The sequence below is a fragment of the Geotrypetes seraphini genome, chromosome 14, assembly GCF_902459505.1.
Source record: "Geotrypetes seraphini chromosome 14, aGeoSer1.1, whole genome shotgun sequence".
Taxonomy (NCBI): Eukaryota; Metazoa; Chordata; class Amphibia; order Gymnophiona; family Dermophiidae; genus Geotrypetes; species Geotrypetes seraphini.
In genome coordinates, this window is record NC_047097.1 from 17689921 (window position 1) to 17706125 (window position 16205).

The following is a 16205-nucleotide window of genomic DNA, read 5'->3' on the forward strand; positions in this document are numbered from 1 at the left end:
AAAAAAAACCGGTGGTCTAGTGGCTTCTTTGGGGGTAGGAAAGATCCCCAGTTTTTCCTGCCCTCTACTGCCGCTGCACCCGTTACTAATAGCTTCAGAATTGCTGCCGAGACTTCATGCGGCAGCCTCGTGAGACTTCCGCAAATCTTGTGAGGATGCTGCATGAAGTCTCAGCAGCCATTTTGAAATTCTATTAGTGGCAGGAGCAGCAGATGGCAGGAAAGACTGAGGATCTTTCCTGCCCCCGAAGACACCATTAGACCACCAGTCTAGGGAAGGGGGAAGGAAAGGGGGAGGAGAGATGCCAGACACAGGGAGGGGACAGGAGAGGAGAGAACAGATGCCAGACAAGGGGAAAGGAGACAGACAAGGAGGGGAGGAGAAGAGTCAGACCAGTAGGAGAGAAGAGAAGACAGAGCAAGGGGAGAGGAGGGGAGACAAACCAAGGAGAGGAGAAGAGCCAGACCAAGGGAGGGGAGTGGAGAGGGTTGCATGGGAGGTGTCAGAGCAAGAAAGGGGAGGGGAAAGGAGATGTCAGACCAAGGAAGGGGAGGGGATGGTGGGAAGGAAAGGAGAAAGATGACAGACCATATGAGAGACAAAGGGGAAGACAGAGATGTCAGAACATGGGGAGAGAGAGGTAAGAGATGGTGCACAGGGATGGGGAAAGGAAAAGAAATGGAAGAAATGTTGTTTATGGATAGATGGAAATAGGGGAGAAGAAAGAGGGAGGAGATGGTACACAGCGATGAGGGAGGAGTGGAATGGAAGGACAGAGTGAGGGAGGAGATGTGCACATCAATGGATGGGCAGGGAAGGGAAGACATGGGAAAAACAGATAGATTTGAGAAGAAACCAGAAAAATGGAAGAAAGTTGAATGTTAAGTTAATTCCAAAGATGGATGTTGAGAAGAAAGAGAGAAAACCAGCAAATGGATAAGAAGGCCCTGGAAACGGAGTTAAGAGCTCAGACAGAAGAAAGTGCAGCCAGAGACTGGGAAAAGATGATTAGAAAAATAAAACCACTAGATAACTTATGTCCCAGTTGATGAGTGTTTATGTGATTCAACTCATACAAGCTATGGAATCTAAATGGAATATTTGACAGCCTTATCCATTATCTTTAACGGGGCACATAGTACTGTATGATGCTGTTATCTAATTTAGGTTTTTCACTTTAACTTTAATTTTGTTATAGTAAGTTTGTTCTAATTTGCTATTTGTGGGGTAGACACTGTACACCATAGTTAGAGGGAAGGTTGTTTTTTTTAATGTTTACTTTCTAATTTTAATTATATATAATTTGTGAGCTGTATATAGGCATAGCATAATTACCTAGTTGATCCATTGTTACTCCATTACAACAGCTCATATATATTGCTGTGCATTATTACATCACCACAGAAGCCATACTTTGTAACATCATTGCAAAAGCTCGCGTAAACTACTCAGATTAAACTGTTTCAGTCATTAGTAGCCTGAAAGTATGGCTCTTTTCAGAAAACCCTTAAGACCACTGGGAATAGGATGTTTCAAATCAAACAACCACAACAAGCTATATCTGTTACAATGCCATCTAGTGTTCCACATATCACCAACTCTAGAAAAAACTATAGATCAAAATTTATACACTCAAGAACAGAACCAGAAAATATGGGATAAATTGGGTTTAGGGTGTCCACATTTGGGGCAAGAGCCTTCAGAGACGAGTGTTGCACAGTAAGCATGCCAAGGCTCTATATATAAACGATAAAGAAATTTATAACCCATTTCAAAATATGATATATAAGGTAATAATCTTTATAATGATTTCAAAAAATTGTGTATATTGGGACCATGTAATGTGATTTGTAGCTCCAAACTCCGAGCCTGGGCCACCCTAGTATAGTCTAAAGATGGAGAAAAATCCATAAGAGAATGTCTGAAATATTTCAATGGTAATATCAATTGAGCTTCTAACCAATATATTTCTGATAAAAGCTCATATAGCTTAATAAGTAAATTCGAAGTCGGCAAAGAATTCACATAATATTTAAGTTGCATGTAAGAAAAAATATCTAAGTTAATCCAGCCATAAGTAGTACGCAACTGAGAGAAGACCGGTAAAGTACCATCATCTTTAAGAATCTGATACAAATAAAAAATAGGTCCTCTTCTTGCCATTTGAAATTTAATTGATGTCATAATAGGATGAAAAGACCCGTTTCCACAAATAGGTAAATTTGATATTAATGAACTGCTGTATATGGTATGGAAAATGGAAGCACCTGAGGCAGGAAAAATCAGGCATTTTGATGCTGTCCAGACACGTCTACGTTATATGTGGAAATTGCAGTGAAATAAGATTTTATGTATGTGATATGGAAACCGCATAGTTGTATAAGGTATATACATTTTTTAATAAATAAATAAAATCCTATATGTGGGAAAAAAGAGGGAGGAGGGGGGGGGGCTAAATAAAGCCTTTGAGTGGGTGGGAGGCATGGATGGGGTTTTGTTGGGGGGAAGGGAATGGGAGGGGTGGGAACCAAAGGACCACTGAGCTATAGGGCCTGTAGGCTCTGCTTGGGAGTGGAGTAGCTCAGTCACCTGAGCCAGCAGCCCCTTACATCTGGATTCTGTATATGTCGGCCCAATTTGGACACCCAAATTTGGGTGAGATTCCTAGATTTCCACATAAACTAATTAGTCAATTAGGTCCTACAGACAAATATTGGAGTTCACAAGCACTTGACAGTAATTAGGAGTTATGCATGGTTCTGCCCTACACCCTATTCGAAAACATGCACCTACATTTCAGAGAATGCCATGGGCGGGTCAGGGCGTTCCCAGAATTTAGGCGCAATGTTTTGCCATGGTTGGAAACATACAAATTACCAGCAGTGACATCATACGGAAAATAATACATACCGGTAATTTGCAAGGAACCAGGAACTCATTGGCATGCCTTAGCTAAATTTCATGCCTTAGCTAAATTTCATGCAGATGCCCCCTCACAACACAAAGTACTGGGTTTTGAAAAGCCATCCAGATCCCTGGACATGTCCTCAAAAGGACATGTCCGGGAAAATCTGGACATCTGGAATCCTGGTCTTAAGTAGCCTGGTGTGTGGGCTAGTGAACCATAGAGAGGCCCATAAGCCATTGTAACCACTACACCTATAGTGGAAAGTGTGAGGCCAGCAAAACCCTACAATACTGCCGTATGGGTGCCACTTGCAGCTATAAGGGCTATTGGGTTGGTAGACAGGTAGGTATAGTAGGTTTGAGGGGAGTTTTGAAAGGCTCACCATACATTATAAGGGGGTTATGATGTGATGTACTTCTGGCACTCTTTATGTGAAGTTCACATCAGTGCCCTCTAAGGTGCCTCACTGCTCTATTGGCATGTCTCTGTGATCAGTCCATTACAATACTGACCCCGCCCATGTCCAAATGGTCTGGATTTGGACATTTTGGATTTGGATGTTTCTGTGGTTGACAATGGTGAACAAATTTAGACGTCCTAAGGTTGGACATCCTGGCAGCCAAAATGGCAGAAAAAATTTAGTGGTTTTGAAAATAGACATTTCTCCACCCAGACTTTTGGATGTCTTGCGGGAAACGTCCTAAGTCAGGCGTAGATATCCTATCGAAAATGTCCCTCTATGCCTGCCAGAACAGTCTGAACAGGGCTTGGAGATCAGAAGCACATGCACTAAACTATCATTTGATCACTAGATTTATCCTTTTGGCTCTATAAAGATGAAAATCTAAAGCTTGAGAATTTTTGTTGAGAATCTTGTATTGAGTGCCCATCAAAACCTACAAGAATAACCAAAAGGTAATGTTTCTTTTTACCGTAGTATGTGAGATTGTCTTATAACTGCAAGCCAGAAGCCATTTTACAGCTTATGCTTAAGGAATGGAAGACGGAGCTACCCAAACTGGTCATCTCCGTCCATGGTGGCATGCAGAAGTTCGAGCTTGACCCACAGACCAAACAGGTGCTCAGCAAGGGTCTTATCAAGTTTGCCAAAACAGGAGCTTGGATTATAACGGGAGGCACAAATACCGGTAAACAAGATAATGTTTTCAATGTGCACGCAAATGTGGAGGCATAATTTTCCCAAATTCTGTTATATTAGCAAATGCTGGTGGAATGCAGTCGACTCTCAATTTAACCGACTAATTGGGAAATTAGTCTGGAAAATTGTGTCTGTGCAAAACCAGAAGTCCGCTAAATATTCAATTTTATATTTTGCAATGCTATATGCGAGATCATCCCATATCATGCATTAAGAAATATATACCGTACATATACGCCGTCTATTAAATCCAAAATTTGTTACTTGGGGGTTCTGTTAAATTAAGGATTCATCCTCACTACGCCACTGGTCTTAAGTTTCTTATGGAAGTGTTGATAACTGAACTGATCCCTGAGCGCCAACAACGAATGAGCAGAAAATATTTATAATTCCTTAAAAAAACCAATGCTTTTTTTTAAAATCTGAGTGCAGGTGTTGCAGAGCATATTGGGGATGCACTGAAAGAACAGACTTGTATACCTTCCCGCAAAATTTCCACTATTGGAATAGCCCCATGGGGAGCAATCGAAAATAGGAACGATCTCATTGGAAGAGATGTAAGCACTCTCCTATTTTTTTTGTCTTTTCTGTACTTGGCTTGTTAAAGTGTGTAAAGGGGATTTCTATTCATGTTTTATTTATTTAAAATATGTATTACCCGCATAATCTGGACCGCCTCAAGTCTTCTTATGTCTTTCGCCAGATACGGTCTCCAAAACTGAACACAATACTCCAAGTGGGGCTTCACCAATGACCTGTACAGGGTCATCAACACCTTTTTTATTTTATTTTTCTTTCCAGCTTATGATTTATCTTTAATCTTATCTATTGTTTTGCCTTTTGTCTTTGTTTTGTTCTATTTCTATCATTTAAATTTCTCCAGAATTCTACTGTTCAACGGCTCCCCCTTCTGCTTCTATTCCTTTCTCTCCTCTCTTCTACCTTCCAAAGTATTTAGATCAATGCTGTCTTGTTAAAATGTTTATTTTATTTTTATTTTTCCTCTAACTCTACTTTTCACTTCTCTATTACCCTCCAGGTACTTTAGTTAGATTGTGAGCCTTCGGGACAGTAAGGGAATTTTTCAAGTACCTTTCTTATTTCTAATCTTAATGTATATTTTCTGTAAACCGCTTAGAACCTAACGGATGTAGCGGTATATAAGAAATAAATTACATTACATTACATTACATAATCTGCAGATCTAGACGGGTACGATCCAAAGCATATAAAATCAGCTAAAAACAGATAATAAAAAATAATCTCCCCTTTTACAAAACCGTAGTGCGGTTTTTAGCATTGGCGCAGCGGTAGCAGCGCCGACGCTCGTAGGAATTCTGTTGCCCTATTTGATACAACCTGCAGCACTTTCAGCTTGTTGCCACTGTGCCAGCCTCTCCCCTCCTGCGCCTGCACGAAAACCGAGCATACACGCGAGGTAAGGGGTTTGTACGGCAGCAACGAGTGGAAAGCACTGCCAGCACTACGAAATACAGCTTCCTTGCTTTCTTTCTAAAAGCACAGTTCTTATCTCTTCATTTTGTTCAGGTTGCTGCTCCGTATCAAGCCTTGTTAAACCCTCTTAGTAAACTAAACGTCCTAAATAATCTCCATTCGCATTTCATTTTGGTGGATGATGGGACGGTCGGAAAGTATGGTGCAGAAGTTAACCTAAGAAGAGAAGTGGAAAAAACAATCAATCTGCAACAAATTCATCCAAGTAAGTTTTCATATAGGCTACATTCCAGCCAGAAGAGCAAATGGGACGATGGCAATGTTTGAAGGTTCTTCAAAACGTTTCTGCACTTTCATATTTTTGCGGGAAATGGTTGGGGGCGGGAGAAGTGGCAAGAGGGCGTGTCATGGAATGTCATGTGACTAGTCACTCAGGCAAAACAGGGTGATCATGTGGAAAAGAGATGTAATTTGCTTTTGGGATATTTAATAAATAGTGTTTACAAAAATAAAGCTGTGGAAACTTTATGAAGGTCCCTCATACATGTGGAAGATAATTTTATTATAGACCAACTAGGTTGGAGTTCTAATTGGCACAATTTTTTTTTTTTAATTAATTAATTAATTTTTGAAAACATAAACACCAAGGGGCTCATAATAATTTTTTTTAAAAAGTCCAAAAAGTGGCCTAAATCAGTACTTGGACGATCAAAAAGACAGATATCCAAGTACCATAGAAACATAGAAATAGACGGCAGATAAGGGCCACGGCCCATCTAGTCTGCCCACCCTAATGTCCCTCCCCTACCTTTGCCCTGTGAATAGATCCCATGTGCCGATCCCATTTGGCCTTAAAATCAGGCACGCTGCTGGCCTCAATCACCTGTAGTGGAAGACTATTCCAGCGATCAACCACTCTTTCAGTGATAACCAAAGCTGGTTTTAGACATATCTAAAACCGGCTTAGGCCTTTCCCCTGCCTCTGAACGCCTAGAGCGAAAAGAGGCATTTTTGGAGGAGGGGAAAGGGCGGGAGGTGGGCTGACCTAGACTTAGTTGTACAGCAAGTATAACCAAAAGTTTGACGAGGTTGCCCAGTCGGAACTTATACATTTTGACTTAGACCAAGTCAAAATAGGTATAAGTTCCAAATAGGGGCCGCTGAGCTGATCGCGGCTGCCGTGATCAGCTCAGCAGCCCCGGCAACCTACCCACCCCCCACCGCAACAATCGCAGCAGGAGAGATGCCTAATCTCTCCTGCCGCAATCGCGATCCCCCCGAACTACCGCGAACCGGCAGGAGATATGCTGAATCTCTCCTGCCGGCACCACCTCCCCGACAAACCCAATACTGGCAAGAGAGATGCCCAATCTCTCCTGCCAAGGATGTGGCGTACCCCTCCCCTTCAAATACCAGCAGGAGGGATCTCAAGCCCTCCTGCTGTGGCACACTCTCCCCCCGAACTGGCAGGAGGGAGCCCCTGCCTTCCTGCTGGAGGGCAAACCCCCGAACCCCCCCTCCCCGAATCGGCAGGAGCGAGCCCAAGCCCTCCTGCCAGAAGGCAAACCCCCCGAACCCCAAACCGGCAGGAGGGATACCAATCCCTCCTGCCGAAGATGATGACAGTGGCCCCCCACTCCCTGGACCCACCCCCACTGACCTTTAATGTTGGCCAGACGGATGGGTCCCCGGTCCATCCATCCAGCAAGCCCGCCATCCTCGGAATGGTGGGCCTGCCTCTTCCTGGTGCATTGTGGAATGCATTGGGGAGGGGCCTAGGGCCTGATTGGCCCAGTCACCTATGGTCCCGCCCATAGGAGGGGCCTTAGGTAACTGGGCCAACCGGAATTGACCCAGTTGCCGTAGGCCCCTCCTATGGGCGGGAAGGGTAGATGTGAATCGCTTGGTCACTCTTTCCAAAAATACTAGGACTAGGGGACATGTGATGAAGCTACTAAGTAGTAGATTTAAAACAAACTGGAGAAAATATTTTTTCACATAACATGCAATTAAACTCTGAAATTTGTTGCCGTAGAATGTGGTGAAATCATTTCACTTAGCAGGGTTAAAAAAAAAAAAGGTTTGGATAGTTTCCTAAAAGAGAAGTCCATAGGCCATTATTGAGATGGTTTGGGGAAATCCACTGCTTATTCCTAAAATAAGCAGCATGAAATCTGTTTTACTACTTGAGATCTAGCTAGGTACATGGGACCTGGGTTGGCCATTGTTGGAAACACGATAAACTGGGCCTGATGGACCTTCAGTCTGTCCCAATATGGCAATTCTTATGTTCTTATTGATTCAGAAAGTACAAAAATATGGGGGATTAAAAGTGCAGCCCCCCAATCCCACCCTGTGCAAGCACAGCACAAAACGAGCACTTGAAGAAAACCTATATGTACCCAGGAGCAGCTGTAAATTCCAGCGTTTATCACAATAATTGCAGTTGTGCATTACACTTTTGAAATAGGGAATGCACTTGTATTTTCTGGTTCTGCCCTAGTCCTGCTCAAATCTCAGATTTTAATGTGTAAATCCCAGTTTTCTAAAATTGTTTTTTCTTTTTTTTTTATATATATCTTTATTAATTTTTCATTCTAAACACAGTGCATAAAGGCACACTGTACCCTCCAAACCAATTACTTCACTGACCGGTACTTTTTCCCTGTAAATAATAATAAAAAAAATATATATATATATTGTACACTCTTGTATATTCCTATTGTGTATTCCTATTGTACACTATTGTATATTCTGTCAACTTCATTGACCTGTACACTCCAAAAACTGTTAATTCCTGTCAACTTCAATGACATGTACATTCCAAAAATTGTTAATTCCAATGCTATCTTCGTTTGTAATCTTATTAATTGTTGTGAACCGCCTAGAACTCTCTGGGTATGGCAGTATACAAAATAAAAGTTATTATTATTATTAAATAATTTGAAAAACAGCACTTACATCCATCAATAAATACATGAGAAACCATTTTATCCCCCTCCCACACACCCTAATTCCAATGTATACAATGAAACCATACAACAGTACATACATGTAATTAATAAACAAATCCTAATTTAATATCCCTCTCCCTCCCCCCTTCCCTGGATGTGCAAATCAAACCGGTAATAGGGGAATAATCCATTTAATTAAAATTAATAAAATTGGTCAATGGACCAATAAAATGGTCAATTGGTTAGTTTAAACAACTTATTATTACCCATTTGTTCAGAATGAATTTTCTCGAATATATAACACAAGTATAATGAATTCCACCAAAAAGTGAAATTTAATCTGTCAAAATTCTCCCAATTTTTAGTGACCATTTGCATGGCTACCCCAATCATTATACCAAGTAATCTGCTTTTATGTCTATCTATTGGAGGTATAGGAGATAACAATATCCCAAAGATTACTGCTTCATACGACAGCGGAACCACAGTCTCCAGAATCAAATTAATATGTCCCCATATAGGTTTCCAAAAGTTAAGTATCAAAGGACAATAGAACAATAAATGATCCAGTGTCCCTACATCAAGATGACAGTGCCAGCATCTATTAGACTTGGAACAGTCCAACTTTTATAAACAAACAGGGGGTTCAAAAACTTCTATGTAACAAATAAAACCATATTTGTCTCATAGATACTGACGCTGTACATTTCATCCTCCAAGTCCAAATCTGTGGCCATTAAGTAGCAGAAATCTTAGACTCACCAATTTAAATCTTGGAGTTCAACCGTAAGGATTGACACGTGGATTGTTGTACTGATACAGATGTTAAATTTTTAATAAATTTTAAGGTTTTCCAGGTGGCCAAAAGAATGCTATTGTCCTTATAAATTCTGGGTAACTTGATATGCAATATATGACATAACCGTTGAAAAGGATTCAGGTCCCAATTCCTGCCCCATACTTTCTCTGTCTCTGTCATATGTAAGTCAGGTACCTGGGGACACATCTTAAAGACCAGAAACCATCTTTCAAATATGTCCGTCTTTTATTATGAGTTTCACATATTTATACGAATCAGGTTTGCCAGCATGTGATGGCATGTGACGTAAGGTCACATGAAACTTTAAACACATCAGCATTTTTCCTATCTAGAGATTGAAGTCCACAGAGGGTCAGAAAAAGCCTTGGCCAGCAGAGCTTCTTAACTAAAGCTGTCTGTAAATACGGCTTAACAAAACAATTGAATTCACTTCACTACAACTCTGTTTAAACATTCATGTCAAAGAAAGAAAGACAAACATAGATGTCCTTATACCATCTTCAAAGAAGGGAAAGATAAACAGGGCCTACCTTTGCATCTTTAAACAACATATGCCTAAGGACACTTACTAAAGTTCTGATACGTGTCCGTTCAATTCCCCTCTTACGTCATGTAAATGACGTCACAAATACACAGCATGAGCTGGAAGGGAGTGATACTCTAGGTATGTCTCTCAAGGAGGGGTCTTTTAGGAGCTGTAATACGAATAACACAGTACATGAGCAGTCAAGACAAGAGTGCAAATAATAAGAGATTATGCATTCAACTAAAGTGCTGATCCCAAAAATTAGATAAATCAGAGTTACATTTGAACTCAGCAAAGAGGTCTGCTAATTTCTGAATGTCCATAGGAGGACCTATATTGTCAGAAAGAAAAGTACAACAGCATAAAATACTGAGGAGAATTTTTCAGAATTCTCAGCTAGAATCATATCTAGGGCCATATGATTTTGAGAACCATCTGAGAAGTGGAGCCCAATTGATCAGTAATACTTTGCAAGGCGTCCCTAGAATAGTTCACAAAGCGTTGCTGATTATAATAATTTTAACTAATCCGATCAACATTCTTATTAATAGTAATAAAGGGAATAAGGAACTCAAACCCAGCCTTAACCTGAGCTCGGGCCTTAAATTCATCTGGGACCCCTCTTGGGACCCCTATAGCATCTATGTATACATGTGATCAGATTTATATCAAGACAAATAAAAGGAAAAACCATGTGAATAGGAAGGATGCCTTTCAGAAAGAATATGCAGAAGCATGGTAACCTTAACTAAAGTGCACTGGCCTATCCACTGGCTGGGTAGCTTAACAGGGAGCCAAAAGTCTCCATAAAGCCAGTAAATATCAAATCTGATGCAGCAACAATGGGGCATACCTATGAGCCAAGACAGAACAATAACCTGGGGGTAAATTACCTACAAAACTACTCTGTGTCAGATTAGAAACATGACATATGTAATTGCCCTTATAGATGATAACGGCAATATCAAGCTTTTGCTGTCCTGGCAACAAAGGGTATTTAGAACACTGCAGTGCACAAAGGGGATAGGTAAATAACCCAAAAAGGCATGGTTGGATACCAGGAGGGAGGTCCAGAGGTACGGTTCCTAGATGGGGTCTAGCTTGAGCACATATGTAACAATTACTCTTATTATGTTGATCAGCAGTGAATTTCATCCATTCTAACCAAAGGTTACGTTCTGAAAACCCTACCTCAACAGCCACAATATCTTCAAAAGTGGGATTGGCAATAGCCATCATGTCAGTAAGTTTATTGAATGTAGGGGCCAGTGGGTTAGTATTTTTTGGGGCCCCCACAAAATGGCGGGAGAGGATGAGTGGAGGTAGATAGATCCCATAAGAAAACTGATGATAGCTAGACCCACCCTTAAACCACATGTCCATAATGTACATACCTTCATCAGTAGGTCTAGGGTTGTCAATAGTAAGAGAAAGCTTAATAATTTGTGCAGGAACACTTTTCCTATAACAGTGTCCAACCTTATGAAGGGTCATACAAGTAAGCAGTGATTTACCATTTTGGTCCACTGTTTTTCAGGGTATTTTCTAGTTTATAAGCCCAGTCAGTATTAATATTCCACCCTACCACTCCCCAGAATGCACACTTATCCCCCCAACGTAAGTCAGTAACATATACATATATGTCCTTAGTTTTAGGAATCTCGGAGGACCAATGGCACAGCCTTGGGATATCAATTGATGAACAGTCCACAATGTCACAATACTCAAAGGAGAAGGTGGCAACTTGCACACTGCTGGAATTATACCAAAGGGTAGCATCGGTCTTTTCTGGATTCCAATTGAAGGACAGCCTTTGCGAGGGAGTAGTCCAGCTTGACGTCGTGTTCGCAAAGAGGTGTCGGGGGTGCTGTTTACAGCAGGAATGTCATTTACAGATGGGTATGGGCAGAAAGTGTCGTGAACCCAGAACACATCATCCCTGTAGACCCAGTTAGAAATGATCCATACAGGGAGAAAAACTAGCAGCAGCAGTGCCAGTAAGAGAATGATAAAGTTGGTAGAATGCTGCAATGAGATCATCATGTTGTTCTACTGGAGGAGGTGAAATCTGCGCAGGGAAGACTTGCTTCTGGGGTTTTAGGTTAACCCTCTTCAAGCGACTTGCGTGGATCCAAACAGGAAACTCCTCAGTGAGTGCAGCGGGCCTGGTCACAGCGATCACAGTAGTGGGAAGGCCAAAGGGGAAATCTGTCTGCTTCCGATCCTTGGAAAGCTGCTGGATAATCACCAGGCTGGAAAAAATGGGTAGGAATCTGTGGAGAGAAAAGGATAAGTGCAAGACACGTTTCTTTGAACAAGCCCTAATATTTCAATTAGCTTTTGGACGTATTCCTCCTGTATCAAAGGAAAATCTACCCATGGGGCGGGGAAAGGTCATCCCGTGAGAACCTCAAAGGGAGAACAGCCAGATGTCTGTGCATACAGAAAGAGATACTTGAAAAGAAATGCTTGAAAAGCATTCCAAATATCATTCAGCAGCTGTACTCCAATGTGATCCAGATAAGAGATAGAAAACAAGAGAAACCATGTTGCCTGTACTGAACGTGGCAACATGCAACAATACCAATTCATTTACTTAGCATAGCCATGGCAAAAGAGAGACAATACTCACTTACTTAAGGTTCTTAATTGAACAATCCAAAAGGATATGTTTTTATCGTGCTGCATATAACTATTATGCACCTCAGAGAGACCATACTGATGTACTGAATGTATTCAGAAATGTATATTGAATGGATCATATGTAGGGAACACCACGAAATAAACGCTGTATAAAGTAAAACTTTTTTCTTAAACATATAACCCTTAACTAAACTATATTCAGAATATAAAAGCTATAAGTAAAAGAACATTGCGCAGTTAGGCTAGTAAGAAGTGGAAAAAGAGCTCTAGAAATGGCCAATATTATGTATCCTGGGGTACCCACTAAACTAAAACAAGTAGACATGACACAGACAAAACATAAAGTTTTTAAGCGTGGAGCTATTACTCCATCTGTCAAGTGTGCAGGGCTGAATTTAACTCTGCAAATAAACACATTGATATAAAAAAAACCAAAACAACAAATAATGTATATCATAACCATCTCATATTTGAAAAAAGGCATAAAGCTAATGTCTCTTTGGAGCGTCTCTATCTCTGCAGTGATAAAGAGGACCCATGGAAAACATTAGAAATATCTGTGCCAAAACTGATCTGGGATGGCTATGTATAAATCCGGAAAAAACCCATTTTAAATTAGCAACATCCTAATTTCAGCTAAAACAATAGAAAGGAATTGTATTTTCCAATTTATTTTCAATTCACAACCGTGCCAGCTGTAATTATCGAGCTATATATCTCTGTATCAAGGAGCAAAAGGTCAAGAATAAAAATATCACTAGCAAGAAGTTAAAATGTCGAGCGAGCACTACGATAACCAATACCATGATATTGGGCAATGAATAAGGGAGAGCTAGCAGCTGGTATCCAGGGTTTCCCCTCTTTGCACCAAAGTCCGTCCAAAAGGGCGGCTTTGGGCACCTGCCAAACGCCAGGCATCAAATTCAGAGGAAGCTGTGAAAAAAGAGAGGAAGAGAATCCTGTTCACCCTTGAGACCCAGAAGCCTATTTAAAAGAAGGGCTTGGACATCGTGAAAAGTATGAAGGGTAATGAGGTGACCTAGGATCAAAGAAGTAACCATCTCTACCACCATAGCACAAGCAGCCAGGGAACTTGAACAGGAGTGACTATAAAAAAGGCAACAGAGCGTAACTTACCGCCATGTTCTCCCTTCATGGTGTTACAATAGTCCCAAACAAAGAGATAAAACATGTGGGCATAAGCAGGAAAACCCAAACTTGAGCTAGAAACCAAAGCACATCTTAAATGTCCAACATTTCATAAGTCCATCTGATAAGAGCAGTCATTTCAGAAACCAGGGTCTGTCTCAAAATCTGGTCATAGAAGGAACAAGCAGAGATCCATTGGCGGCAGTGACCAATCATAGCAAGAAAAGTAAGCATGTCTTTCTTGGTAACTGGGAGGGGCAGATCCAGAATAGCAGCAATGCAGAAAGTGCAGATTTTCCTCTGACCATGAGACAGGACAAAACCCAGGTATTTCACTTCAGATGTACACCAGTGCAGTTTATTTCGTGACACCTTGTGACCACACACAGACAACCATTATAAAAGATGCAAACTATCAATCGGACAGGTCTCCTGAATTATGGAACACAAAAAGTTGTACAAAATGAGAATATGACCATGAAGGGCAGTGCATGACTTTGTAGAATAGCCCGAAGGACATTCCACACTAGGTATACTGTTGCTTAAAGGTGAAGGCAGCCTCACCAAAGGGACTAAAAATAAAACATTCTTTAGGACAATGACAGAAAAAAATCATTGGCTGCCGGTGGAATGGTGAAAGAAACATAAGTGCAATGAGAATTACCAAAACTCTAACAGCCCTAATAATGCCATCAGCTTTGGCAACAAGAGCGACGGGCGTATTATAAGAAGAGATGGTGGTTTTGATAATGCCGGAGAAAAGTCAAGAGACGAGCAGTGGAATCTCACCTTACTGCTTTATAAAACCAAGAATGAGTAACTTCAAAGAAGCACTATAGGGGGTCAGTGGAAGCCCAAACAGAGAAGTCTGGGGGAAGGGACAAAAACATTCATGCACAGACCCTGATAATGAAAGCAAAGAACAGATTAGCTTTGCTCTGCACAAGAAAGAAAACCTTTAAAACGGAATTTTTTCTTTTTCTTGTTTCTTTTTTTTAACTACAAGGGAAAGATCTTAGACTGATTCAAACAGCGCTTTCAATTCATTCCACATAACAGCATGTCCTACCTCAGTAGTAAACATTGGTGACACAGAAAGATGTGAGCTGAAGGAAAAATGTCATACACACACACAGCCGTACAAGTCTCATTTGTCTAGGAGTAAGTGCCTTTATGACTCATTACAAAACCCAATATAACAATGCAAAAATATTCGCTTATCTTACCTTATAAGCGAGGTACAGTAATAAGAGACAATAAAATCTTATACTCTATAAAAGTTTTTAACCTTACAAATGACAGAGTGGGCAGGGGGGTTCTATAAATAAATTCATTCTTCCCGAAAGAATGGCAGCTGCTTATATATATGAGGGGTGCTTACCGAAAGTACCCCGAGATTTTTCCCAAAAAACTCCATAATAGAACCCAAAGCTTGAACTTAAAATAAAGGGTTGGGTACAGGTCACCACTACCCAGTGAGTATTAAAGAACAGAAAAAATTCAGAAATACTCACAAAATACCGGTGATATCATCTGCCCATCGCGGACAAGCCCCCAACTGAAAAGGATTCAGGTCCCAATTCCTGCCCCATACTTTCTCTGTCTCTGTCATATGTAAGTCAGGTACCTGGGGACACATCTTAAAGACCAGAAACCATCTTTCAAATATGTCCGTCTTTTATTATGAGTTTCACATATTTATACGAATCAGGTTTGCCAGCATGTGATGGCATGTGACGTAAGGTCACATGAAACTTTAAACACATCAGCATTTTTCCTATCTAGAGATTGAAGTCCACAGAGGGTCAGAAAAAGCCTTGGCCAGCAGAGCTTCTTAACTAAAGCTGTCTGTAAATACGGCTTAACAAAACAATTGAATTCACTTCACTACAACTCTGTTTAAACATTCATGTCAAAGAAAGAAAGACAAACATAGATGTCCTTATACCATCTTCAAAGAAGGGAAAGATAAACAGGGCCTACCTTTGCATCTTTAAACAACATATGCCTAAGGACACTTACTAAAGTTCTGATACGTGTCCGTTCAACCGTAATGGGAACATAAGTTGCCATTCCAAGTAAAGCCAGTCAGGAAGATGCTCCAAGACTTCAGGAAGGATTCAATACATACCTTGACGCAGTATGAAAGCTTGATGGTATCTATAAAAATTTTGAAAATTTACCCCACCCGCCGTATTGGTTTTTTCTAAGATACTAAAGCTATTCTAGCCGTTTTACCTAGCCAAATAAATTTAGTGAGAATTCCATTCAATTTCTTATAAAAGGACCCCTGAAAATAAACTGGCAACATACTCATTTGGTAGCAAACTACAGGCAAAATCATCATCTTGACAGTTTGGATTCTCCCCCGCCAAGAGAGATGTAATGGGTTCCAATGCTCACACATTTCTTTGACTTTCAGCAATAAAGATTTTTCATTTACTGTCATTGTGTCTTCCAAAGTTTTTTGAATCATGATACCTAGGTATTTTATACCCTCTTCCTTCCAAAGGAACGGGAATGGATCAAATAATCCTTTTGCACAGTGCACATTTAATGGAAGAACCTCCAATTTGCTCCAATTTATTTTA

General features: G+C 40.6%; 1 protein-coding gene across 1 annotated transcript in view; it reads left to right on the forward strand.

Moving 5' to 3' along the window:
* LOC117348494 (transient receptor potential cation channel subfamily M member 7-like) overlaps positions 1–16205 on the forward strand; it is a 148638-nt gene that overhangs the window by 22211 nt on the left and 110222 nt on the right. Inside the window, exons 5-7 of the mRNA XM_033920707.1 lie at positions 3846–4056; positions 4500–4624; positions 5616–5787. Coding sequence (XP_033776598.1) covers positions 3846–4056; positions 4500–4624; positions 5616–5787 — 508 coding nt within the window. The remainder of the gene's footprint in view (positions 1–3845; positions 4057–4499; positions 4625–5615; positions 5788–16205) is intronic.